This window comes from Apodemus sylvaticus, chromosome 3, assembly GCF_947179515.1.
Source record: "Apodemus sylvaticus chromosome 3, mApoSyl1.1, whole genome shotgun sequence".
NCBI lineage: Eukaryota > Metazoa > Chordata > Mammalia > Rodentia > Muridae > Apodemus > Apodemus sylvaticus.
This window is the reverse complement of record NC_067474.1, coordinates 4338602-4365902: the sequence shown is the minus strand read 5'-3', so window position 1 is coordinate 4365902 and position 27301 is coordinate 4338602. Positions and strand designations below refer to the sequence as shown.

The 27301-nt window shown below is 41.6% G+C and overlaps 1 protein-coding gene and 1 pseudogene across 1 annotated transcript in view; one reads left to right on the top strand and one right to left on the bottom strand.

Moving 5' to 3' along the window:
* Window positions 1-26667, bottom strand: part of Jph1 (junctophilin 1) — an 85802-nt gene extending 59135 nt beyond the window's left edge. Inside the window, exons 1-2 of the mRNA XM_052175398.1 lie at window positions 26146-26667; window positions 20194-20953 (exon numbers count right to left, since the gene is read on the bottom strand). Coding sequence (XP_052031358.1) covers window positions 20194-20953; window positions 26146-26524 — 1139 coding nt within the window. The 5' untranslated portion in view covers window positions 26525-26667. The remainder of the gene's footprint in view (window positions 1-20193; window positions 20954-26145) is intronic.
* Window positions 6860-8096, top strand: LOC127680944 (annexin A7-like; annotated as a pseudogene).
* Window positions 26668-27301: the final 634 nt, after the last annotated feature.

Here is a 27301-nt window from a genome sequence, read left to right as displayed (position 1 = left end):
CTAGAAAAGGCTGTCAACTCTCTCTCTACCTGTTCAAGATAGTACTTGGAGTCCTAGCCAGAGCAATTAGACAACAAAATGAGGTCAAAGGGATTCAAATTGGAAAGGAAGAAGTCCAAGTATCACTATTTGCAGATAATAGATAGTATACTTATGTGACCCCAAAAATTCCACCAGAGAACTCCTAAACCTGATAAACAACTTCAGCAAAGTTGTTGGATAGAAAATTAACTCAAACAAATCAGTACCTTCCTATACTCAAAAGATAAAGAGGCTGAGAAGGAAATTAGGGAAATGACACCCTTCATAATAGACACAAATAATATAAAATACCTTGGTGTGACTATAACCAAGCAAATGAAAGATCTGCATGACAAAAACTTCAAGTCTCTGATGAAAGGAACTGAAAAGATCTCAAAATATGGAAAGATCTCCCATGCTCAAGGATTGGCAGGGCTAATATAGTAAAAAATGGTCATCTTGCCAAAAGCAATCTACAGATTCAACGCAATCCCCTTCAAAATTTCCAACTCAATTCTTCACAGACCTAGAAAAAGCAATTTCCAAATTTACCTAGAATAACAAAAAACCCAGGATAGCGAAAATTATTCTCAACAACAAGAGAACTTCTGGTGGAATCACTATCCCTGACCTCAAGCTAAACTACAGAGCAATAGTGGAGAAGACTGCATGGTATCGGTACAGGGACAGATAGGTAGATCAATGAAATAGAATTGAAGAGCCAGAAATGAACCCACATACCTATGGTCACTTGATTGACAATGCAGCTATAACCATCCAGTGGAAAAAAGATAGCCTTTTCAACAAATGGTGCTGTGTCAATTGGCAGTCACTTGTAGAAGGATGTAAGTTGACCCATTCTTATCTCCCTGTACAAAGTGCAAGTCCAAGTGGATCAAGGACCTCCACAGAAAACAAGATACATAGAATCTAATAGAAGAGAAATTGGAGTTGTTTATGAGCTGTAGGAGTTCTCTGGTAGAGTTTCTTGGGTCACTTGAGTATACTATCATATCATCTGCAAATAGTGATAGTTTGACTTCTTCGTTTCCAATTTGTGTGCCTTTGACCTCCTTATGTCATCTAACTGCTCTAGCTAGAACTTCAAGTACTATATTGAAAAGATATGGAGAGAGGGAGCAGCCTTGTCTAGTCTCTGATTTTAGTGGGATTGCTTCAAGTTTCTCTCCATTTAGTTTAATGTTGGCTACTGGTTTGCTCTATATTGCTTTTACTATGTTCATGTATGGGCCTTGAATTCCTGTTCTTTAAAAGACTTTTGGCATGAAAGGATGTTAAATTTTGTCAAAAGCTTCTTCAGCATCTAATGAAATGACCATGTGGATTTTTTCTTTGAGTGTGTTTATGTAGTGGATTGCATTGATGTATTTCCGTATATTGAACCATCCCTGAATCCCTGGGATGAACCCTACTTGATCATGGTGAATGATCGTTTTGATGTGTTCTTGGATTTGGTTGGCAAGAATTTTATTGAGTATTCAAGGACCTTTACATAAAGCCAGACACACTGAAACTAATAGAAAAGAAACTGGGGAAGACCCTTGAGGACATGGATACAGGGGAAAAGTTCCTGAACAGAACACCAATAGCTTATGCTCTAAGACCAAGAATTGACAAATGGGACCTCATAAAATTACAGTTTCTGTAAAGCAAAGGAAACCATCAAAAGGACAAATCGGCAACCAACAAATTGGGAAAAGATCTTCACCAACCCTACATATGACAGAGGGCTAATATCCAATATATACAAAGAACTCAAGAAGTTAGACCCCAGAAAACCAAATAACCCTATTAAAAATGGGGTACAGAGCTAAACAAAGAATTTTCACCTAAAGAACTTCAGATGGTTGAGAAGCACCTTAAGAAATGTTCAACATCATTAGTCATTAGGGAAATGCAAATCAAAACAACCCTGAGATTTCACCTCACACCAGTCAGAATGGCTAAGATTAAGACCTCAGGAGACAGCAGGTGTTGGCCAGGATGTGGAGAAAGAGGAACAGTTCTCCACTGCTGGTAGGATTGCAAGCTGCTACAAACCACTGTGGAAATCAGTCTGGTGGTTTCTCAGAAAACTCGGCATGACACTTCTGGAGGATGCTGCTATACCATTCCTGGGCATATAGCCAGAGGAAACCCCAGCAGGCATTAAGGATACATGTTCCACTATATTCATAGCAGCCCTATTTATAATAGTCAGAAAGAACCCAGATGTCCTTCAACGAAGGAATGGATGCAAAACATGTGGTATACTCCATACACAATGGAGTACTATTCGGCCATTAGAAACAATGAAGTCATGAAATTCTTAGACAAATGGATGGAGCTGGAGAACATCATCATACGTGAGGTAACCCAGTCTCAAAAGAACAGTCATGGTATGTACTCACTGATAAGCAGATATTAGCCTAGAAGCTTGGAATACCCAAGACACATTCCACATATCAAATGATGTCCAAGAAGAAGGAAGAAGTGGCCTCTGGTTCTGGAAAGGCTCAGTGCAATAGTGCAGGGGAATACCAGAACAGGGAAGTGGGAAGAGGTGGATGGGGGAACAGGGGGAGGGAAGAGGGCTTATGGGACTTTTGGGGAGGAGGAATCCAGGAAAGGGGAAATCATTTGAAATGTGAATAAAGAATATATTGAATAAAAAAAAATTTTTAAAAAATTGGGGAATAACCTGGAGCACATGGGAACAGGGGAAAGTTTCCTGAATAGAACACCAATAGCTTATACTCTAAGATCAAGAACTGACAAATGGGACCTCATAAAATTGCAAAACTTTTGTAAGGCAAAGGATACTCTCAATAGGACAAAATGGCAACCAACAGATTGGGAAAAGATCTTTACCAGTCCTACGTCTGATAGAGGGATAATATCTAATATATAGAGAAAGAACTCAAGAAGTTAGACTCCAGAGAAATAAATAACCCTATTAACATCCAGGTAGAGAGCTAAACAAAGAATTCTCAACTGAAGAATACTGAATACCTGAGAGAGAAATGTTCAACATCCCTAATCATCTGGGAAATGCAAATCAAAACTACCATGAAATTCCACCTAACACTAGTCAGAATGGCCAAGATCAAAAACTCAGGGGACAGCAGATGCTGGAGAGGGTGTAGAGAAAGAGGAAAACTCCTCCACTTCTGTTTGAATTGCAAACTGGTAAAAGCTCTCTGTAACTCGGTTTTGCAGTTCCTCAGAAAATTGGACATAGCACCACCAGAGGACCCAGCTATACCACTCCATGTACCCAGAAGATGCTCCAACATGTAATAAGGGCACATGCTCCACTATGTTCATCGTAGCCTTATTTATAATAGCCAGAAGCTGGAAAGAACCCAGATGTCCCTCAACAGAGGAATGGATACAGAAAATGTGGTATATATACATAATGGAGTACTACTCAGCCATTAAAAACAATGAATTCATGAAATTGTTTGGCAAATGGATGGAGCTAGAAACTATCATCCTGAATAAGGTATCCCAATCACAAAGGAACACACATGGTATACAATCACTGATAAGTGGATATTAGCCCGAAAACTTGGAATTCCCAAGATACAACTCACAGACCACATGAAGCTCAAGATGAAAGAAGACCAAAGTATGGATACTTTGATCCTTATTGGAAAGTGGAGCAAAACACCCCTGGCTCATAGCCAACCATGAGAATGAGCACAGGGTCCCCAATGGAGCAGGTGGAGAGAGGACCCAAGGAGCTGAAGAGGTTTGCTGCTCCGCATGAGGAACAATAATATATACCAACCAGTACCCCCAGAGCTCCCAGGGACTAAACCAACATCCAGAGAGTACCCATGGCTCCAGTTACATATGTAGCAGAAGATGACCATTTCAGACATCAATGAGAGGGGAGGCCATTGGTTTTGTGAAGTCTCGATTCCCCAGAAAAGGGAAATGCAAGTCCAAAAATTGGGGGGAGGTGGGAGGAATGGGAGAGGGAATGGGATAGGGGGTTTTCAATGGGTAACGTGGAAAGTGGTTAACATTTGAAATGTAAATAAAGCAAATACCTAATAAAATGACAAGGAAAAAAAGAATATAAGTCTCTGGGAGAGAGGCCTGCTTATGACATGTAGCCTGCACATACTCAATAACTGATTGCTTAATACGTTAGTGAGCACCATTGACTGCTGTTCACTGTAGGGACAGTCACATATACTTAATATCAGAATTCTCCCAACCTCTCCAAGCTATTCTCATATGAACACAAACTATGGCCTTAGCTCAAGTCAGGTGGCGTCATTCTGGCATCCTAGTCCCCAGACTCAGGACAAGGCCAATACTCCAAGGAAGATCAGAATAGTCTCATGTAGTTTGCCTGCAGGCAAAACTTTGAACCCGTTTCAGAAGCTTGTGAATGGAATGGGTACAGTTTCATGGTCTGAGGTCAGAACAGCTCTCTAATTTGCTCATTTCATGTCAAGGGTCACATGTGTTGAGTATTCAAGGAAATCAGTGTCATTGGCCATTAAAAGACCCAGGGATAAATAAACTCTTCCACTAAGCTGATAAATTTTTATGCAGTAATCTCAATAAGGATCTTAAAAGATATCTGTAATATTTGTAATGCTGAACTAATGATCTACAAACTGTCAGAACCTTATGTCTTAGCCTCATGCTGAATTAAGCATCTAAAGAAAAATCACTCTAAGAATCTAAATCGACTAAAACCAAGTATTTAAAGGGTCCCAAATGTCCTGCCATTTGTGTTAGAGTCCATTTAAGATTCCCCCCCACACAAAGACTCTTCTGGCCTATACATTATATTAATAAACATAAAGCAGGCCCCTGAAGAAGCATGATTATCACTTTTTTACTACTGTAGAAGTATGTTATTCTGTCAGCAGGCGAGTCATCCCATATTGAAAAGGATCCAGGTTCACTTTAGTAGTGCCTCACTAGGAGGAACCTTTCAGAATATCTATCTGGTTTAATGGTACAGTATTTATTAACTCAGACTTCTAAAAGCTATTATATGAACAGAATTTTATATGAAAACAATGGATGGGATAAAAAGAGAAAAAATACTGGAAAATGTCCAGAGAAAATCCAATTCTGTATAGCCTATTTAAAATTTCTACAGGTCTTTATTACACTTCAGAATATGGCTTGCAGGTATAACAATTCTGAAGAACAAAGTTTCATTTAGTCCTCAAGAGAAATACTCCTCCACCCAGAACTTTATTCAACTATACTTTCCAAATGAAAACTGAGTATACTTATAGGTAAAGTGTTTTCTTATGCATCCACATTGTGGAATGATTAAGCCAAATCAATATATCTAAGAAGCCCCTTCTAAACTCAGTGGATTAAAAGTAAACTATCTTTGGCTAATTAAAAATTCTCATATAGACCAAATGTGTAAGACAAGACTTGCAGGAGTAACTCATATCTGGGCAGTCTGATAAAAATAGAAATATTCTGATTCACTTGTTTATGTTTTGTGAACTTTCCAAAAGACTGTTGTTGGATTAGAGAATAATTTACAATTAGTATAGTCCTGTCAGAAACAATTAGGAAGCGTGAAGATCTCTGACCTCTCCTAGAACTTGCCTGCTTCCTCAGAGAGGTGAGACTGCTCAAGCAAGGACCTGCTAGTATCCAGGACCTGTGGGAAGGTGTCTGTCAAGGTGGCTTTCTGTCTTCAGCCAGTGAGAAAGGCCAAAGAAAGCAAGCCCTCACAGAGTAAGAGAAGAAATGGTGATATGGACCCCAGATAGATGCTTGGCTCCCCGGGCTTGTATAAAGTTCTGTCTTGACCAAATTCTTTATGACATCATGCCCAACCAGTTCTACCTTGCCCAAGGTATATTTATTGTGCCAGAATTCCCAGGATTCACACCACTTTACTGGTCATTTCTTTGGGGCCAGCATCTACCCACGCATGTTTACCAGGACCCTAGTATGGGAGGGTGCCTGTCTGCATCTTCTCTTTGGTGGTTTATCCCATTTCCCTTGAAACGTATTTATGATATGCTGTGAAGGCTCAATAACTGTGACAAACACAGCAGCTACAATTTAAACACTTGCAAACATTAACGATTAGCCACTGAACTTTAAAGTCAAAAATCATACAGCACAGAAAATGCTGAAACAACAAAGCAAAACCAAACCAAACCAAACCACAAAACCAGTTCCCAAGTATGTTTTTCTTACTTTGGTTTTCACCTGTGGAATTAAACACTAGCAGCAATTATCTCCTTACTTGGTAGCCAGATTTCAGTAATATAGTAATGGGTTGAAAGTCACCCACTGAAAAGCAGAAAGTGAACTTCTGCTGGCTCTGGAAGCAGTGCACAGCTAGAGCACTTCTCTAGCATGCTTGGGCCCTTCATTTAATGCTTAGCACGCCAAGAAAAAGATATGTTTGTACTGTCAAGTTTGTATTGCAGTATGAAGAAAAGTTACTGGGCCATGTAGCCATGTACAGCAGAACCATTGGAACAGCCTGATAAACAAGTCAATCTACTCACTTTTAATTCCTCTAAGAACAACTGGCTCAATATTTGTGCAAACTGTCTTGGGACTGTTGTAAAGTAAGGTGGAGTACTAATAAACATGTGCTGTATAAACTGCTTTCCGTTCATCTGTGTTAACTCTTAGTTTGTGGTGGGAGGCAGGCTCACACTTCCTTTTCTTCCCTCATGTCTAATTCAATGTGGAACATGCAAGTATTTAATAACAGTTTCTGAGATGAACAAATGACTAGTTTTGGAGCCATGCTTTTGGTACTTTGGAGATTTTAGCTTTCATATCTCTAATCATAATCCTGTTCCTAAGAGCTTAAACAATGTGGGATGTTGTTCACTGGTTCAGGATGTCATACCTGGACTATTTCTATCCCTCTTTCCAGGTATATACTCTTGGAGGTCAGAAGTCCTGTTTCCCTCAGTATCCACATCCAGTGGCTTTATACCAATGGGAGGAGGTGCTTACCTATCAGCACGATGTGGTGGCTCCTGAGGAGCTGGAGACCACTGTACACTTGGAGGCTACCTAACTCCTGGGGGCTATCCTGGTGCCCCATAGTCAGGGAACATGCTACTATATCCTAGAGGTCAAAGCTTTGAGGTCCCACTTGGTGAAGCAGGCTTTTCAGGCCATCTATATCCACTTGCACAGTTTTATGGTCATGAATCGCCTAGGATCCAGTATCAGGTGGCTTTCCTGGAGGACAGATGGCTTCTCAGTACCTTAGAGGACAAATTCCTTACCCTAGTCAGCTTGCTACAATTACTCAGGACACTCAAAGGACAAGCCAACTAACCTCTCATTTGATGTAATGAGAAATATAGTAACTCTGAAAAGCAATGAAGGGGATTAGGACAGATAAGAAATTGTGGATGTTATGTCCTGCCATTCCAATGACAACAGGCAACAAATGAAGGCAGCTTTTAAGACCATGTATGGTAAGGATTTAATTAAAGGTATCAAGTCAGAGTTGAGTGGGAATATGAAAGAGTCTACTCTTGCCTTGTTCATGCCTTCTACATACCATGATGCCTGGGTTTACAGGGAGCAGGGACTCAGGAACACGTACTCAAAGGTTTTCTGCACAAGAACAATTGAGAGATTCAACATATCGTTAGAGGCTATTAGAATTTGGATAAGACCTTGAGAAGGACACTAGGTCAGAAGCCTTAGAACCTAAAGAGAACCAGAGTACAAACTGCCAGATGGTTAGGAAGACACCTCTATCAAGCTGGTGAGGGGAGACCAGGGATGGATGAGTCCTTCTTCAACATGGTTCTCCACACAAGAAGTTTTCCTCAGCTGAACGCCACCATGGAGGCTTATTCCAGGATGGCCAATGAAGATTGTTAAGCAGTGCGAGCAGAGTTTTCTGGATATATTGAAAGTGGTTTGAAGGCCATCTTGTAGTGTGTCCTCAACCACCCTACCTTCTCTGCAGACCTCTGTTATTCTCTGAAAGGTGCTGACACAGGTGGCTCCCCCCAGTCACTATTATAGTCACTCAAAATGAGATTAACCGTGTTCAGATAAAACAGATGTTCACCCAGATGTAAGGGAAGAATCTAAGCACAGTGGGTGCAAATGACATGAGGGGCTTTCTGGCCACTGTTGGCCAGTGAGGTGACAGGGATTTTTTTGAAGTGAATAAAGCTGTTTAGAGGGTATCCTTCCAACCAATGAGACCTATATGCAGCCATGTCACATTTACTAAGGACTATGCCAGGGTAGTGCCTTATTTAATGCCTTTTTCCTTTTTTCTGTATCCAACCAATGTACAAGTTATAGCAATGATGTAGTAAGGTTGAAATATTTGTAAAGCTTCATTCTCACTGTTTTTATTTTTATCAAGATTTAAAACTGAATGAAAATCACAATAATCTCTTTTAAAAAGTTACCTAATATAGCCTGTTCCCTTTCATTCTACCAACTTTTGACTGAGGATAAATCTGAAATTAGAAAAGAGGAATGTCAGGCTGCTTTACCCTATACTCTATTTCCTGAGTAATTTCTCTATCAAATGTTAAGTGTGGTTCAAAAACCAGACAAAGGAGAGGAATCTTGAGGTTTCTTTAGCAATCTGATTCATGTTACTAAAAAGAAAAATAATCGGAAAGATGACTTCTTTCATATATTTGAAAAAAGTCTGGGAAGTCTTTTGCTAACCTCACAGGGGTATTAGAGCATCAGACACACATCTTAGAGTTGCTTCTGATTCTAGTTCACTACTTCCAGACTACCAAGTCTTGTTAAGTGGTCAAGATACAAGATAAGATTTCACCATCCCTACCCTTGACTAGAGTGATAATTAAAATCTCTATAAATGCACACATATATCATAAAGTAAAAGTTGCAAGGGACGGAGGTTGGGTGTGAGAAGGAAAGGAGGGTTCCAAAAGAATTGAAGGCAACAATAGAGGTAAGGAGGATGGGAAACAAAAAATCTTTCTCTGTCTCTGTCTCTGTCTGTCTGCCTGTATCTGTCTGTCTGTCTCTGTCTGTCTCTGTCTATCTGTCTGTGTCTCTGTCTGTCTGTCTGTCTGTCTCTCTCTCTCTCTCTCTCTCTCTCTCTCTCTCACACACACACACACACACACACACACACACAAAACCATGATAGGTTGATATTGTGAACAAGGAAATACAGAAGAGATCCATGACTAAGACAGTCAATGTATATAAGGACATGCATGTGAAAAAATAAAAATTGGTTCTCTAAAAAATAAATATAAATATAAGCACAAAATAACCACTTTATAAAACAAAACCTAACAAAACCTTGTCTCTTTTACAGATAAGGGTCTACTTGAATCTCTCCTCCATTTCAGTCAGACCATCCATTTCACAGGCTGGTGGGTCTACAAAGAACTTCAAAGACTTTCTTCAGTCTGCAAACCTTCTAGATCATGTCCCTCAACATAAACCAACCACTATTTCCTAACCTTCAGTGTGCTTTAAGATACCTTGGGAAGGTTGAGGAGTGAAAATTTCTTTCTATGCCTCATGTTGAGAAATGTTCATTGTGTAGTGGAGGAAGAAGAGAAACTCTTATGTTCTCCATGTGATGGGCTTCAGGGAAGGAGAAACGATGTCTCCAGAGGCAATACCACTACCTTCGAAACGATACAATCCAATCACTTGTATGATTACACACAGGCACTTTCCTTCCACTGCATTGGTCTGGATCTTTCTTCAGTCTCCAGCATCTCTGCTACTATGTGCTTCTTGCCTCATCCCCCTCACTCTTCATAGACAGGTCTTAGTGACACTCAGTCGCCCTCTCTCCTCAGCCTTCTCATGATTCCCCCTCCCCTAAATGTACCTTATTATATTAAACATCTGCTTACATTGGGCCTGCAAGAATTGTGGATATTCAACGAAAAGCATCTGTTTAACAAAATAGTAGCAAGGTGTAATCTGAGAGTAAATAACAAAAACTAAGCTTCTAGGACTAAAAAAAGCCATATCCACATTGAGGATCCCACAAAGCTGAGTGAGTAATTATTAGAACTTCATGGTTGTAGACACTAGGAACACTGTAGATCCAGGATCAAATCATCTTAGGCTATCATTCCTCTCTTTATTAGCCATTGCTCACCTCTGTGTCGGACATAACATCTTTATAACTGTGAAATAAATTGCTTGACAAGTACTTAGCAGGCCATTAGCTTCTACCAATCCAGAAGCCATCAGGTAGCATCTGAAACCTAGAGCAGCTTGGCTGTCACCGTCTTACTTGTAGTTTCCACTGGTACATTTAGTAAATCTTTGTGACTAATCCCCTTGTAATTATTAGTTCAGGTAACTGCTTCCACCACAATGCAGCATGTCACGTGAGGCAATCTGAACCCATGTTGTTGGGCTTTGGTCACTCATGTTTGGCTCAAATGATCTCTTTGAGGTATGATCTGTTTTGTACTACAATACTATTGCTCCCTGCCAGGTCAGCCTTTATGAACCTAAGGAGGCACACAACTTCCAGAAAAAACACCCAGCCCAATTTTCAAAACTTGGAGATTGTGAAACTTGGGCCTCAGCCTAGATCTATTACACGCTTGTTTTGTGATCTTCTAATTCTCCATTTCTTACAGATGCAGTTATGGTGGGGGTGGGGAGGGGAGGGATGGGGGAATTAGACGAGATGATAAATGTCAAGTCAAGCTACAGCTCCAGGACCAGGTAACTGATCAAGATTTATTGGCTCTTCATATGGCTGAATGGTATCAGCCAGTGTACTATCCACAGCCACAGAGGAAAAATCAGAGTTAGTGATTCATGAGCATAGAGGACACATTTAGTGATGTTTGTACTGCTTTATCTGAAAACAGTACCAAAATTAATTTACAAATCAAATCGTTGACTTTGAAATCACTGAATTCAAACACTCCTAAGAGGATCTCACTACCCTTCAAAATTCTAACATATTTTAAACATAATTTAACTCTCTAAACTTAGTGTGCGTGTGTATGTGTGTGTGTGTTGAGAATTTCGTAAGGCTCAGGGGAAGTCTAGGAAGTAGGGGTGGGAAGATTTTGTGTGCCAGAGAAGCAGAGTGCCTACAGTGACCAACACATTTGTTTCCATACATCACATGAAATTCTGTTACCAAGATTATGATGATCAAGTTCATTTATCTTCAGACATTTTTAGTGCCGGGTATAGTGGCGCTCAGTTTTAATCCAGAACTTAGGAGGCAGAGGCACAGGAATCTCTGTGAGATTAAGGCCAGCCTGGTCTACAGAGTGAGTTCCAGGACAGCCAGGGCTACACGGTAGATCCTATCTCAAAAAACAAAATGAAAGGTGGGGACAGTTACTCAGTTTCTGTACTTAGTTACTTTCCATATGGAATATAACCACAACCCTCTAAGAGAGGTTAGACAAAGCAGGATGGTTTGATGTGGAGATACGATGGCTAGAGAATGATGACTGTGAAGGGTCCACAGTCAAGTACCTGTGACAAACTTGCTAAGGCTGTGTCAGTTGCCTCCTTGGATGATCCTCCATGGCCACTGCCGGATACACAGTAGTACTGTGCACTGGGCTGGGTGTTTGCTTTTAAGGACAGGTTTTCTTTCTTATTCATCTCTTTATCCTCAGGGCTTAGTACCATATTTGGACAGAGCTTGGACTACATAAATGTTTGCTCAAGGTATTTCTGTAGTATAATAATTTTCAAGGACAATATTTTGTTCTAGGATATAGTCAAGAAAAAAAAAGTCCAAAAGCACAGTTCTTGCTCACTGAGTAGGAGGTCTCCTGAGCACAAATCTTAGAAAGCATAATTCCACAACTTCAAATACCTGAATTACATCATCTTGAGGCAATAGATTTCTAGCCATTTGATGTGAAACTTGTTCGTCTTGTCCCTTTTAGAAAGGTGTGTCTATAAACACATGCACAGGATTCCTTTTTCTGCATGACCTATAAATATCTTGGTTCCTTAAAGCTGGGATCTGAGCTGTGGAAGTCGGGGGTAAATTTCCCCAAGTTCTTCCCTAGCACATGAAATAAACTTTTTCTCTCTATGTTGGTTTTGGTCAGTATTTTATCACAACAGAAAACAAAGTAGGATGTCTATTTTCTGAGATTTCACATGAAAGTATTACTGAACATAGTAAGACATGACAGGTAAGGAAGGCACACAATGAATCCACTGATTTTCAAGTGCTGAGCAGGAAGGAGATGGGGAGGACTGGGCAGAGTTGGTATGACGATGACGAATGCCAACTGCTTAATGGGGCATCACTCTCACTCCAGAGCCCTAAATTGCTAGCCTTGGTGGTGTATCTTCCATGTATTCTGACTAAACGGTGCCTCAAATATATCTCAAACCCTTAATACATGAAAAAAGTATGGCATCTTGAAATTAAAAAACCAAATTAATATTTCATACCAGTGCAGTAGTAATACAATGAAAAAGACTTCTAGCAATTAAAACCAAAATTTGATTATTTTGATACCATTAAATTTCCAAAACTTTTAACCTTAACTCAAAGTTGACTAAAAATAGCAAAAATCAAATGAAAATTATTTATTAGCTCTGTAATTGTTTAAAAGTTATAGAAAGTGAGTGAACACACACACACACACACACACACACACACACACACACACACAGGCTTCAGTTGGCTTTAATAGGTTTTTTTCTGGCCCACATGGAACTCCTAAGAATACTGTCAGAAGAGAACAGCACTTTGAAGCCAGTCTTGACTTCTTACATATTAATTAAATTTCTCAGAAAGCAGCTTAGCTTGAATTTAGCATATTATAGAACAAATGTGAAACACCAACTAAAACAGAAGGTCAAAATTCTGAAAAGCTGATTTGATTTTATTCTCAGGAGGCTGCTGTACTAAAGCTGAATGACTTACATAAATACCTTTGGCATTTGCTGGATCCTGTTCCTAAACACAATGTTCATATTTCATCTATAATAAGAAAAGCATCTCAAAGATTTGCAAGGCACTAGTCTTGCAAGCGTCCAGTTTGGTGTCTTGAGTAAGGAGAGACTGGCAGAGTCAGCTTAATCCATAATGGAAAGTTGTGAGTGGGGGAGCTTGGGCTGCTGGCAGCTGCTGCTGGGAGGAGGCCACAGCTGTACTCACTTGCACATGAGATTTTGCCACTTGCCCACAAGGCAAGCAGCTCTGCCACAGAGCTGATGTCGGAGTATACACAGCACAGAGTTGAGGATGCAGTCACAATTCTGAGGGGCTTCCCAGAGACATTATAAATGAAGGCTATACTTAAATGATATTGCTTCAATTCTTCATATTTAGATACCAGGAACATGGTCTAGTTCACACTAAATGAGACGGAACAGTCGAAAGTCAACATATGACCTCAAACTTGTGACTGCAGTCTTTCAGCTTGTTTTTTCTCTGGTTTTCAAAGCTGCTTCTCTCACCACACACATCTCTGTGGGATTAAATATTGCCTCAAATCCAGTCACACCACATAAAACATCTTCTCTTTGCCTTTTGTTTAGTCAAATTGAGAGCCATGCTTATGGCTTGAGTTTTAGAAAGAATGACTGCAGGAATCTCAGAGTCTGGTTAACAGTGTGCCATTGATTGAAGCCCAAATTAATTTTCACTAAGTTGTTATTTGATTACCTCTACTTCTGTATCAAAACATATGTCTACATCACTGGCTCAGAGTTTCCTTATAAGCCAAGATTTGGTTTTCCTAATAAGCCAAGACATAGGTTTTGAAAGAACGTTCCTTAGAATCAAGACAGCCTAATGACAGTATGAGAAGGCCCTCCTAGCAGTAAGTTCTTGAGTTGTGTGCAATGGCTTGTTAAATAGTAGTTGAGTGATGTAACATCAGGGCTGAGGGACAGAACTGTCACAGTAGTTTCTCTGTGTCCCTGAGTTATGCCTCCCAGCCCTCTAACAGCTAAGCCTCACTCCTGGCTTGGGGGCAGGACAGAACTGTCCCTGAGAGGTCATCTTTCTGGTTCCAACTGTTTTCTCTGCACACCCACAGTCCTAGGATTCTGGGGACAGCTTTGGGGCCCTGATATGGAGAAGGCCATATCTATCATTAAACAATCCATAGACAAGTAAGTGGGAAGAAGTTAGGGCCAGCTCCTTTTTTCCTCCTCCAGGAATGGGCATTCTTTAGTAAAGAAAACTATATCTTCTAAAATTGCTTATTTTCCTTCCTGTGAAAAAGATAATTGCCTATGGATTATGTGTTGACTCCATAGAGAAAAGAGCCTGGAAATGGGGTTTTCTTGTGTGTGTGATGCAGAGAATCAAATCCATGGCCTCATGCCTGTTAGGCAAGTGCTAGATACAGATCTACTTTCTCAGCTTCATGGAGCAGATTGGCACTGTGCACACAGAGTCCAACTTGGCAGAGAGTGCATAGGTATAACGATGTGAAGAACACTGGCAGACAGGCAGGATAATACCCCATGCTCTGCTCAGCAGAAAAAGTCTATGTGTAGTCTGTTGAGTAGCCTTCTCATTAAGTTAGTTTTGAAGTCACTGGAATTCCTCTTCATGCAAAAACTAAGACTTAGCTAGATCTCCAATGGAAGAAGCAACAACAACAACAAGTACATGAACTTACAAAAAGTAGCATGAAATTGCTCTTAAAAATAAGACGTGGGATAGTGTCAGGCCAAGATCTTGCAGGCTGAAACAGGAGATGGGCTGTTTCACAAATACTAAGTAACAGAAAGCCCACTAAGATAGCAAAAACTACAACAACAAAACAACCAACCAAAAAAGACCCAATAATAATACCACCCCTGGGGGGGTGGAACCCAAGAGGAACACAAATTTTTCATTTTGACTCTCAAAAGAAAAAGAATATTCTTCTTCTGACAGAATTTGATAATTTCAGTGTCTTGACTTTCCACAACAATTTGGCATGAAATGAGGATTTCCCACAAAATATCAGTTTAGACCTGCAGTGCACACTGACACACACCTTTGGATTTTAATTACCTACAAATGAATTGTGAATTAGATGAAGTATTTTTATAAAGGGTTGATCAATCTAGCCAACTTCATGTGTTATGCTCAGATATAATTCAGTTTAAAAAGATGGCCCAGAGAAAGGAGCAGAAACTTAAAAAACTTAAAAAAAAAACCATAAAGACAGTTTAATACTCAGGTAGCTTTCACTCTTAGGAGACAACATGCTCTCTTACTCTGATTCACTACATATTTTGATGTTGTCAAATGCACAGAATGAATCTATGTTATTATAATCACTATGCACTGAATTCCTGGAGGTTGTGAATCTGTAGAGAAATTAGTTTATTACTGGACCAGCTCAACCTCCATTGAGAATGGATATATCTTGTCAACTTACAGCTTAGCTTTGGCCATTAGCCAGACCTTATGATCTTGTTGGTTTCATGAGGAAAAGGAGTACCTGTGCCGCTCAGTTCTGCATTTTCTAATCTTCCTCATCTATCAAATTATGGCAGAGCAAATTATTAGCACTGCATTTTCTTGCTTTAAACTATAGTTCTAAGTGTACTGCAAAATCATATCAGAACCCTGAGCAATGAGAATTTAATTAACTATCCACTATTCCCTGGTCAAAGCTCATGCTGGGGACACAAAAGGGACCAGAGTGGGGTCAGCTCCTCTCAATTCACTTGGAGAGAGAGAGAGAGATTCAACATATGTCCGTCATGTAATGACAGCCAAGATTAACATGGGAACTTTATGCCGAGGAGGATGGAAGTAGGGTAGAGAGAATAGGTCTTGGGTAACTTCCTTGAAGATTATACTGACCTCTGACTGTGGACTGCAACACTGACCAGGCCCAAGTTGGGGGGCTTTCCCACAAAAGAGACATACATAACTGACTCACTCTTAGGAGGATAGGTAGAGCTGTAAAAGTATGGGAAGCAGGCTTTAAAAATCCTACAGAAAAGTATGAAACACTTTCATATTTAGTCTACAACTGGTAAGTGTGAAATCTGCCCTGGAGTTCTGAAGATAAACACAGCAAAGTGACCTGTACATCAGGTCACCTGAACCTGAGACCCTCCACACACGCTCTGCTTCTGCACTTTCCATAGACATCCCTGCGACAACACAGCAGAGATCACTCTGATCTTCCTGACTTTATGTGTTCAGACATTGCTCTGACAGTCAGGATGTGATTGATGGTGGCAGCCATCATTCTTGTTACCCATAATTACCAACAGTCCCATAGTCATTGATATCTCAAGACTAAAACCTGGCTAGCCACACACCAGTGAGACTCATTAGCCTTAGTGAATTGTGCCTGGGGCCAAGATAGGTATGCAGAATGAAGAGTTCCTGGGAGCTCTAACCCATCACATCCCTCCCTCTTCTTGAAGCTATGATAAGCTCACACTCCCACCTCCAGGGGTTTTAAAGCCATGGAGCTCTCTCCTGTTCTCTCACACTCTCCCAGGGTGTCATTCCTCTTCTATGAGGACTGCTTTCCAAGACTCAGCTTATCACAAAACTCTGCTTTTGACTGCATTCCTCCTGAATATCAATCATTTCTAAAGAAGTATGGCTCTGTAAAGGTTACTTCTTGTTCCTTCAAAAAAAAAATGCTTTCCTTCCTTACAATATCTTTCCCTAGCAGCAGGAGTGGATGGAGCCTCTCACCAAAGGAATTATGGGAGCCATGGAGTAAATAGCGACTGAATAAGAAACAGATGAAAGGAGAAGCATCCAGAAGGAACTGTGGCAGAAAGCCCTATGAGGATAGTCACTGGGTGTTGGTAGCAGGTCAGTCAGAGGGACAGTGAGGGATCTTGCAAAAGCCTCATTATCTCTGAAAGAGGGGGAGTGCATCGCATAAGATATCATAGCCCTTTAAGCTCTGGGGCTGCCATCTTTATTCTTTTCTATACAAACCAAAGTGTATCACGCAAGCCCAATGCTGTAAGAGATCCAATTTCAGGTATAATGGTGTAACTATTTCAGTGAGTCAAAAAACGTGCCCAGCTGGTCAGGTCCCATCAAAGGGTAAACATGGGTGAAGGAAAGACCTGGGGCCTAGGTTTGGGTGCTGGCATAGTTCTTGCTGATTTGACAGTCTCTCAGAGGATATGCCCATCTACACAGCAGGGAGGCTGAGGGCAGCAGTTGGCATGGAAGCTGAGAGGTGGCTAAGCATGCGCATGTCTTGAAATAATCACAGCTGCTCTTTATCTATTTAATATTTTGTAGGCAACCAAGCTGAGACCCGTGTTAGTCACTGATGATGAATTTTACCCTAATCAAGACAAGAAAAAGAATGTCACTTTTTATAGTACTTTTGAACCAGAGCAGAAACCTGAGGAAAAGTTCTATGGGTCAACAAATTACCCATATCCTTTATAGTTTTGACTTTAAATTAAAAAAAAAAAAAGCATTTGCTTGTGTGTGTTTATGTGGGCATGTGTGTGAAAGTCAGAGGACAGCTTGTAGGGGATCCAGATACTCAGGTTATCAGGCGGCTTAGTGGTCAGTACCTTTATCCTCTGGGCTATCTCTCGGGCTCTATTGTTGATGTTTAAAAGAACTAATGTGCTAGTAAGCCATCTATCTTCATATCGCCTATCTGTTCTGGGTTGTTTATTATCTACCTATGTCATGAACCTTAAACTCAACCATTCCATGGAAAATGTCAGTCCAAACTTAACTATTTCATGGGAAATGTCAATTTGTTAGCCACTTTTTCCAAAAATAATGCCAAAAGTCTACATTGAAGTATTTATTGCATCCAGGAAGGGCATGGAAAAATTAAAGAAGATATAAACATTTAGTTGAGTGTTTTTAGTTTTAATTTTTATCTGATTTGTCATCTAAATACCATCTTTATGTTGTGGCAAAACAAAAACAAAAGTAGCTCACAAAACTCCAGCCCTCTTAAAATATTTTTTAGTGCACAATCCAATACTATGAACTCCAGGCATGTCACTGCACAGATGTCTTAAACTGATGAATTTCACATGTCCTCAAATGCAGACCCTTAGGCAGTAACTCCTCAGCTCATCCACTTCCTGACTGCTATCATTCTGACCTGTTTGATGGCCTGTCTAAGTAGGATTTGTCCTTCTGCCACTAGATTATTTCACTTAGCATAATGAATATTTTTAAAATGCTTGATGAAATCTCAGCTGCTGAAAGTATAAGGCCTAAAGATGCACGGACTACTAACTATGTAATACAATGTTCCCAAACTACATGCTAAGACATCTCTCCAAGTCTTTCACGAGAGATGTGGCTCTAACTTGGGCAACTATTTTATAATGTCAGGATAAGCATAGGTAGTCTCAGTGTGCAAGCCTGCTCATTTCAGTTAGGTGCTCTCCTCTAGTATAAACGAATCATAAAAACCAACGCTTAGAATACATCATTTGCAGGAGTGTCCCCAACAGGTTTATCTCCCATCCCTAAGCCTGAACTCTTGCTTGTAGTGTGTCCCTAACTTGTAAGGATATCAACAAATGGAAGATTGCAGGATTGCCTCAGGCCAATTAGAGATAGGACCTAGTAAGCAGAGGGTGCCGTGTCAGCTCCAAGACGGAGTGAGGGTCAGCAAAGACTGCATGGGCCAAGCACCCCGAAATGCCCACAGATCTAGTGTTTAACAAAGAAAACTGTCATACTAAAGGATACTCAGGAAAGAGGGCAGCATGTAAGTTTTGGTTGAGAAAAAACCATGAGAGCTAAGAAGTTACTATGGTTCACTTTCCGATTAGTGCTTCAGATCTAGCAGTTCTCTTACAACAGGAGCATTCAAATCAAACCAAACTGAGAATTCTGGAAGTATTACTTTGAACTGTTATGAAGCTACTTTTTTTTTTTTTTGAGCATTAAAAGTTCAAATACTGAGGCTGGAGAGATGGCTTAGAGGTTAAGGATATGTGCTCCTCTGGTAGAGGACCAGATTTTGGCTTCCAGCACCCACACACTAGCTCACACCTGTTTATCGCTGCAACTTCTGGGCTCCACACATCCTCTTCTGACCTTGAGGTCACACACACACACACATGCAGACACACACACATAAATAAATCTTTAAAGAAAGTTTAAGTGCTGTAAATTTCCTAAGGTCTGATCAAAAGGGATGGGGTCACTCACTGAATATTGTATGCATATTATATTCAGTACTACCAATAAAGACTCTGATGTGCTGATATTGTGTGCTTTCAGGGGAAGATTTAATAAGATGAGTATTACTGAGGCAGAAACAGGATTTTTAAGTATTCTATGCCTAATTTATGACTGAAGCCACACACAACAGTGGCCAGTCTTAACCTGTAAAACTAAAAACTCTAAGCAAAACCACCCCTTTCTTTCCTGCCTAACTGATAGTACCTATGCTTAATAAACCTCTATTCCTACCAGGTGGTCTGTCCCCTGTGCCAAGCTGCAGAGCCTGGTTTCTAGAGTGAAACTGCAAACACAAAACTCTGCACCCATCTGCACCTCTTTGTCCATCTCCTACCGACCGGTTTCCTCCTGCAGATCCAGCCCTCCTTTCTACTGCTCTACCTTCTTCCAACCTTGGCACAGTGAGAAGCCCGTCTGTCCACATCAAGCTCTCTCCAGCCCTTTCCTTTTAATGCTCAAGTGATCTAATCTTTTGTGCCCAGGCTAGGACAATCCTTCACAGTCTCAGTCTCCTGGTCTGTTCCTGAGAAGGAACTCTGGCTCTCAACATGAGTCTTGTTACCTTCTATGTTGGCCTCAGCGAGACCCCTTATGTCTTTCTCAAAGCTGATTTCACTTAGAAAGCCTCAGTGAACAGATTTTTCATTTTATTTAAATTAGAATAATCTTATTGGAGAGTTGTAAATATGTTCAACTTAATATCATTATAAAGATATATAACTTATATTGTAGACAAGTTTGTAAATAAAGGGATATTTTCTTTTGATACACACAAAGCAGTGCATATTTCAGAGGACCCTTTAAAAATAAGTTGTTAAATATTAGGGACATAATTTAGAAAAAGAAAGGTGTCCTATGTGCCTTAAAGAGTTTTTGAAAATGGTTTCTCTTGGAGTCTTCTCCCCCTTTGCCCATCCTCCAAGTGTACTGGGAACCTATTCGGTGATGCCATCAGCAGACAGACAAAAACTGCAGCGTTTTGAAAAGCCTCCATTCCTACCTTATGTCAAACTACCTGCTCTATATTTACATACCTTGAGTTTGCTATTTCCACTTTGGTTCTGGCCACAGCCGCCGCCCTTTGTGCGCCTTCGATTGCTCTATCCACCTTCTCCCTAGTTTTTGTATTTCTTATTGGTATAAGCTGCTTCCTTATTCCACGGACCAGGATATTATTTTTGTATTTTCCCTCTTCCTTGGAGCCATCAGGAAACACGGTGCAGCCGTACCCATGCCTCTTGTTATTGGCCCACTCGCCTTCGTATTTCATGCCGTTGGAGCGTTCGCTGATGCCGAAGCCATTCCGCTTATCGTTCTTCCACTCGCCCATGTAGGTTTCCGTGGTAGTGGCGTCCACATGATCTTCCACAGGGCAAAAATCACAGTCGACATCACCGAAGCTAATGGTGGAGTTGGCATCGCTAGAACTGATTCTGCTCATGGCTGCATCACTGCGGACCGAGCTGCGCTTGCTGGAGATGGAAGACTTGGATTCGGACTTGCGGAGTTTCATGCTGCCGAGAAGGGAGCCCCGATGGAAGAGGCCACCCTTCTTCTTGCCCAGTTCTGTGTCCGCATGGAAGTTGAGCACAAAGCCACCTCTTGTGCCAGCCGGGTTGTCTGCAGCTGCGGCGGCAGCTTCATGTAGCACGCTACCGTTGCTCTGCTCACTGCGCAGCGAGGCCAGGGAGGTGCGCAGTGGGGAGCGGATCACCGTGGCCATGCCATAGGGCACACTCTGGCGTACACCGTAGCCATGCCGCATGCCTCCAGCCCACTGGCCCTGGTAGGTACCTTCGAGAAAGAAGATCGGCATAGTGTGAGTCTTCAGGGACCACATATGCATACTGACAGTACAGTACCCTGGGCAGGAAGGGCCAGGGTCAAATTTAACACACAAATTTAATCAATTTCTGAACCTCTACCTGGTAACTTTGACTCTCGTGGCTTTAATGTATAAATTTTCCTGATTGCCTGCCTTCTGCTATTTATTTATTTATTTATTTATTTATTTATTTATTTATTTATTTATTTTTACGAATAATAGGCATCCATAGGAACCGCCGTTTGGTATGTGTTTCTCTGGGGATTAAATCTAGGACCTTATACACTCTAGGTTAGCTCCATCAGAGAGCTACACCCTCAGAGCTGAGAACCATTTTTTTTTTCCTAATACAAAAGGAATGATCATTAGAAATCATCTTTTCCTGCCTGAAAGCATCAGAGTAAGGCAGTGCCACAGCCGGAAAAAAAAAATCAATTCTAGTCATGGTTTCAAATATTTAGCTGAAAAAGAAAAAATGGCTTTTAGGTTTATGCTCAGGTATAACATTCTAAAAAGCACACAGGTTTAACATTAATAACAGTAATCAGAATACTTGGGGCATGGTTGTCCAACAAGCTGTCCTGGCTTTTCCTCCACTTACCCAAGGGCAAGCTGTTGAATATTGAGGTGGGGTGGGGATGGGGTAAAGAATGGAGGACACATAGTACCATATTACTTGCTAAATCTGGTTTCTGCCGGGCATTATGGGTTTCCCTAGTCTTTACCAAAGCTTTGAGTCTCATCACACTGGAAGTATCTGAGGGCAGGAACTTACTTTCAAAGGAGGACAAATGTCTCAGACTCGTGGCTTATATGTTCTGTGGTCCCTTGCTGTCTGAAGATAATGTTTAAGAGCTTTAAAGAACTGACAGGATGGAAGATGCATTTCCAAATCTCAGAGGAATACTCAGCAGCATCCATTAAAATTCTGTTGACCCAGATCACTTTTTCTATGAATATTATACTTTTTAGGAATAAGATAAACCCTAAAAATAGTTTCAGAGCTCTTCTACTTAATAACTAAGATACATTTTTAAAACACAGCCTGATAGAGGTTTTTAAATGCACTTTGGAAGCAATGAAGGCTAAAGTAAGGAGCTCAGAATTTTCAAAGTGAAGGTTATGTCCTTTCAATTAAGGCAAGTTTTGCATCCTAGTATGTTCCCTAAGAGCTATCTGGAAAAAGTTTATATGTAATTACTTTGGTGTTACTCCTAACAATTCCCAATGCCAAAGAAAATAAATCATGATTATAGTCTGTGATGACCTTGTTCTGTTTTTGACTATACATTGTAATTTATATTACCTTGCAGATTTCCAGTGACTGCGGTACATGTATTCTTAACACGACAAGACATGCTGTATGATACTATTATTTCTGAAGATGGTTCTTAGCATGTAGTGTGGCTGACTTGGAACTCTCAGTCCTCCTGCCTTAGGAATGTAGGGATTACAAGCACACAACACCATGCCTGTCCAATGTTTTATGTCACTGTATAAATAGGAACTGTTCCTAAGTCATTTTCAAGACCCCCCCTTCCCTTTCTTGCTGACATATTTACATTATATAAAACACTAACAACAGAGCAACAATTAAATACTAACGGGTCTGGTACTATAATTGCCATGTCCTGAGTAGACTCAGAGTCTTAACTTCATGCCTATAAATTTCTAAAGAGGATAGGGCACAGCTCTCAAAACAGGGCAAGATTGTTATATACAAACATTTCAGAAGCTGGGTATGGAAGTATATGCCTGCTATCCTAGCACTTGGAAGGTTAAGGCAGAAAGCTACTGTGTTTAGGTCAGTCTGCTCTATTCAGAGGAACCCAGTTTAAAAAAAAAAGTTAGTGGGATTTTCCCCTCATAATAATAATAAGCTTCCTACTGAATAATGGGTATCTCCAAACACTGCTGCCTCAGTAGGAAAAAACAATGAATTATTGATAACTTTCAACTTTGACTGTTCCTAGATGAACCCTAATAGTAGGATAAAAGCTATATAACCTTATACACATAATAAAACAAACCACTGTCTTTAATATTTTTTGTTAAAATGCCATATTTCTATCATTCTAACTTTTCTACAGAATGATTTTGCTAGCATAATTTGTAAAAGATGCTACTTGACATAAGTAGTTATGCTTTTAAAACACAACCATAACATCTTAGTAAATCATAAACAGTGATGGAAACTTAATGGCCACTTTCCTCCAAAAGACAGCTCCAAAGCCAAACCCGGATTTACTTCCCCTAAAACCTGCCTGAACACTCAGGCAGTTTATAAAGAACAGCAAGGATTACAAAGTTTAAATATCCTTGGAACTCTCAAGAAAAACAGGGGCAGGGAACAAGGGTATCAGTGACCTTCCCTTCTGAGTGGTTATAATATCACAGTATTGGAGAAAAATCTCTCCAGGACATGCACAGTACCACCCGAAACCAGTCTGTTCAAAATCTAAGTAGTTGGTCTGAAATTTTAAAGAGGTTTGGTTTAGTCAAGGCACCTAGAAAACAAGACCTATTTCTCTATGAAGCAGGTGGTCTCCAAGCTCTTTTGTCCAAAAGGAGTTGTGATTTACTATTCTGTTCCTAATACCCAGGCCATGTTCAACATACAAACAAATGTGTTTTGTTGCTGTTTTATTTTTCTTTCTTTTTTCTTTTACTACACAATAGTGTCAATAGCTTCTGAACCAAAATGAATTTTAGTCAAATTTGACTACTGTGTGCCAAACTTAAGTATATGCTTAGAATGGCATATTTCCTGGTCCTGGAAAGGTAGAGGCAGAATGCTTATTGCTCAGAGAGACACAGCATAAAGCTAGTGCAGGCTACAGTAACCCTGTCTCAAATACGTAAATAGCACAGTGGGTCTTCCTAGATTTCTACAGCTTTATAGTAGGTTCATAATAAAGTATAACAGATCAGAATTTGCACAAAAGAATCTGGGCATCTGGACTTGGATTTCATGAATATGATGTATTTAGTTTTTAATATTTAGGGAGTTTCTATTTCAGGGAGGCTTTACAATGAAATCTCTAGTGAAATCAAGTGAGAGTTCTCACATGGGATTAGTCCTTCCTTCCCTGCTGTCACTATATGTAGGGAGGAAGGGAGAGAGGGAGGGAGGGAGGGAGGGAGGGCTAAGCTAACTGAGGAGTAGAGAAGCTGGTAGTCCTAGTTGGACCTCTGAATGAATTAACTGTATCAATATAGTTCCATTTAGGCCATTGTTTTTAAATTATGGATTTTCTGATAAAATGTGTTAACAGGAGAAAAACCAGGAAACTAGCCAGCATAGAGTAGGCATTCAAAAGTGACTTACATGTTTAACATCTTTTCTTGATTATAGCATACCAGGGTTTTGTTTGTTTGTTTGCTTGTTAGAAAAAGAAAACGACAGTACTGTGATGATGCCAAATTTTATCTTTTTAAATTTTCAAAGTTGGTTTAAAACAGAAGTCAGATTGTTATCTGGAGATGTATTTTGGTTTTGTACAAACAATACAGACACATCGGTATTACTGTGCTATGTTTTGATTACTAAGCATAACAAATACCCTAAATCACCAAGTTTCATTTAATGAGTTTGAATGTTTAAAGGTAGTCTATGTTGTAATTAAATTATAATAAGTCTATCTTATAATCTTTAAAATAAGGGCTATACAATGATCATATTAAAAAAAACAAAAATTTTTATTGCTGAACACAGCATTTTATTATATCAGAGCTAGGGCTTCCAATAAAATCCAGAAACGATATTTGTAAGGTTGTCACCCAAGGCATTTTATTGTGGTTCTGAACAGTAAAGGGCCCCTGTCAAACTACCAAGGCATTCAGGGATCAGCCCACAGAAAAAGTACTAAGAGACCTCCCCCCGCAAATCCACGAGAACTATATCCTTTATACTGTAGGGTGAAATGATATCAAAAAAAAAAAAAAAAAAAAAAAAAAAAAAAAAAAAAACCAAATCCTACCATTCTGCTATTTTGCATTTGAAACACAGCCCAAGTTCTCTGAGCAAGTGGTGTACAAATTGTATAAGCTTTTACATAAGCAATAGCATAAGGGAATTTCAGTGGGCTGGAGAAAGTTTTAATTGGGTCCCTTTAATATCTTCCAACTCTGAAGGAGCTTAATTCCAAAAGGTGACATCGCCTCCTACAATTCTTTTCAATTAAATATGGCTATGTTTATTATCAGAAAATAAACTTTGCCCAAACATAAGTCCTATTTGTCTTTCCCAGTTTTGTTTTTAAAGAAATTAACTAATCAAGTTTTGGCCCCTTTTTCACTAATGTATGCTTTCCTAGTGAAAAAAAATGAACCCACTCACTCCTATAACATACATAACAAAGGCAAACTTTGTTAAATCGCATCCAGGCTTACTTTTTAGGCCACACCCCTTAATGTACATGGAGGATATAGCATACTCTTTAACCTATTTAAATATTTAATGGAAACTCCGTCGATTTCTCTTAAAGTATTTTCCCAAGATCTCCAGGTCAGTAAAGATTACAGTTCTGCTGATTCAAAAGTACTTTAAGGAGCCAAGTGAAAGTTAGGGAGAAAATTAGGAATGTCGCTTGCTGCCTGTAACTAGGGCTCTAGAAAATACACCCTCAATAAGGTCCAATTCCCCAACATCCTACTTATGGGGTTCTGGCTTCTATCTTTAGGCTAACTGGAGGACCAGAAGCGAAATACGAGACTATGTGAAACCAAACCGCGGGGCGGTCAGCACCGACAGGCAGCCACACAGCTCAAGGCGTCCCTCTAACTCCTCCGGAGTGGCGATTTCAAACCCAGCCTGGAGAGGGAGGGATCAGGAACGTAATGTGACAGGCTCAAGTGACAGCGTCCTCTCCTGCCCGGCACTCCTGGGGCAGTGCGGCTCCGGCCCCCGCCAGGTACCTGCACGCCTGCCTAATTCCCGGGGTATGGACACCCCGTCCTCCGGAGAGCCGCAAACACTCGCGACCCAGCCCCATGCCCAAGTGGTCTTCCCGGGGATGGGGAGGAGGGCGAGAGGGAGGGCAGACTCCCTAGGTGTTTTGGCGGGTTTCCGGACACGTACGCCTCGCGTTCTCCCCACGTCCCCGCAGCCCGGGAAGAGCCCACCGCGCCAGCCCGCGGAGACGCCCGCGACGCCGCTCACCTCCATCCCCGTAGGTCTCCACGCCGTACCCGTCCTGCAGCCCGTTACTCCAGGTCCCCTCGTAGCGGGCGGGGGTGCACAGGCTCTGCCGGACCCCGTAGCGCCCCTTGAAACCATGTGACCACTCCCCCCGGTACATCCACTTGCCCTTCGTCTCCACCCCCAGCCCGTGCCGCTTGCCCTGCGCCCAGTAGCCCTGGTAGGTGTTGCCGCTGGGCCAGGTGTAGCCTCCGACCACCTCGAAGCCGTGCGACCAGGAGCCAGAGTACTCTCCCTGGCCCTTGGGCCCCGTGCAGATGCCATGCCCGTGCGCCTTGCCCTCCTCCCAGCCGCCGCAGTAGGTGCCGCCATCGTCGAAGTCGAACCTTCCGCCCGTCATTCGGGGGGCAGCCCCGGCGCGCTCCCCGTGGGGGCACGGACTCGGGCAGAGCCTGGCACGGCAGGTTGTAGTTCGGGGGTGGGGGCCCGTCGGGCGAGCTCACGACTGCGCCCCGGGCAGCTCGCACTGCTGATCGGCTCCAGTCCGACGCCGCCCCCGTCCTCCCCTCCTCTTTCGCCGCCGCCACCGCCGCCTCTCTCCCTCCTCCGCTGCCGCCGCCCGGGCCAGCGCCGCGCGCGAGAGGACAGACCAGTCTCCCAAGCGGACCTTCAGCGGCTCCCACCCGCCCACGTGAGCCGGGCGCCGCCCCGCGCCCGCCCCTAGTCTCCTCCCTAGGCGCCGAGGCCCAGCCCCGCGACGCGCCAGCCCGCCGGGCCCTGCCCCCAGCCCCGGGAGCCTTGCTTCCCCTCTGGCTGCTTGGCTTGCGAGCTCTGCGCGCACGTGTGTCCGCACCAGTGGGCTGTTTCTGGGAGGGCCAGTGTACTCTGAGACGTGCGACCGTCAAGCCTGCGGATAAAGGTGCGGCTACCAGTGTTGGGAACGGGCTCTTCGCTGCTGGAACCTCTGGCGTTTGGGCTTTTCAATTGTGTTTAATCTTCTACAAGTGAGGCCACGTGTGTGATGGGGTGAAAATTCGTGCGCGTGTGTGTGTGTGTGTGTGTGTGTGCGCGCGCATTTTTCCAGCATTCCAACTTGTGCCCTGTTGGATTTGTCATGCGCAGCTGTCATCATGAATTAATATGCTCCAAATATATGTCTGCATGTGATAAATCTGTA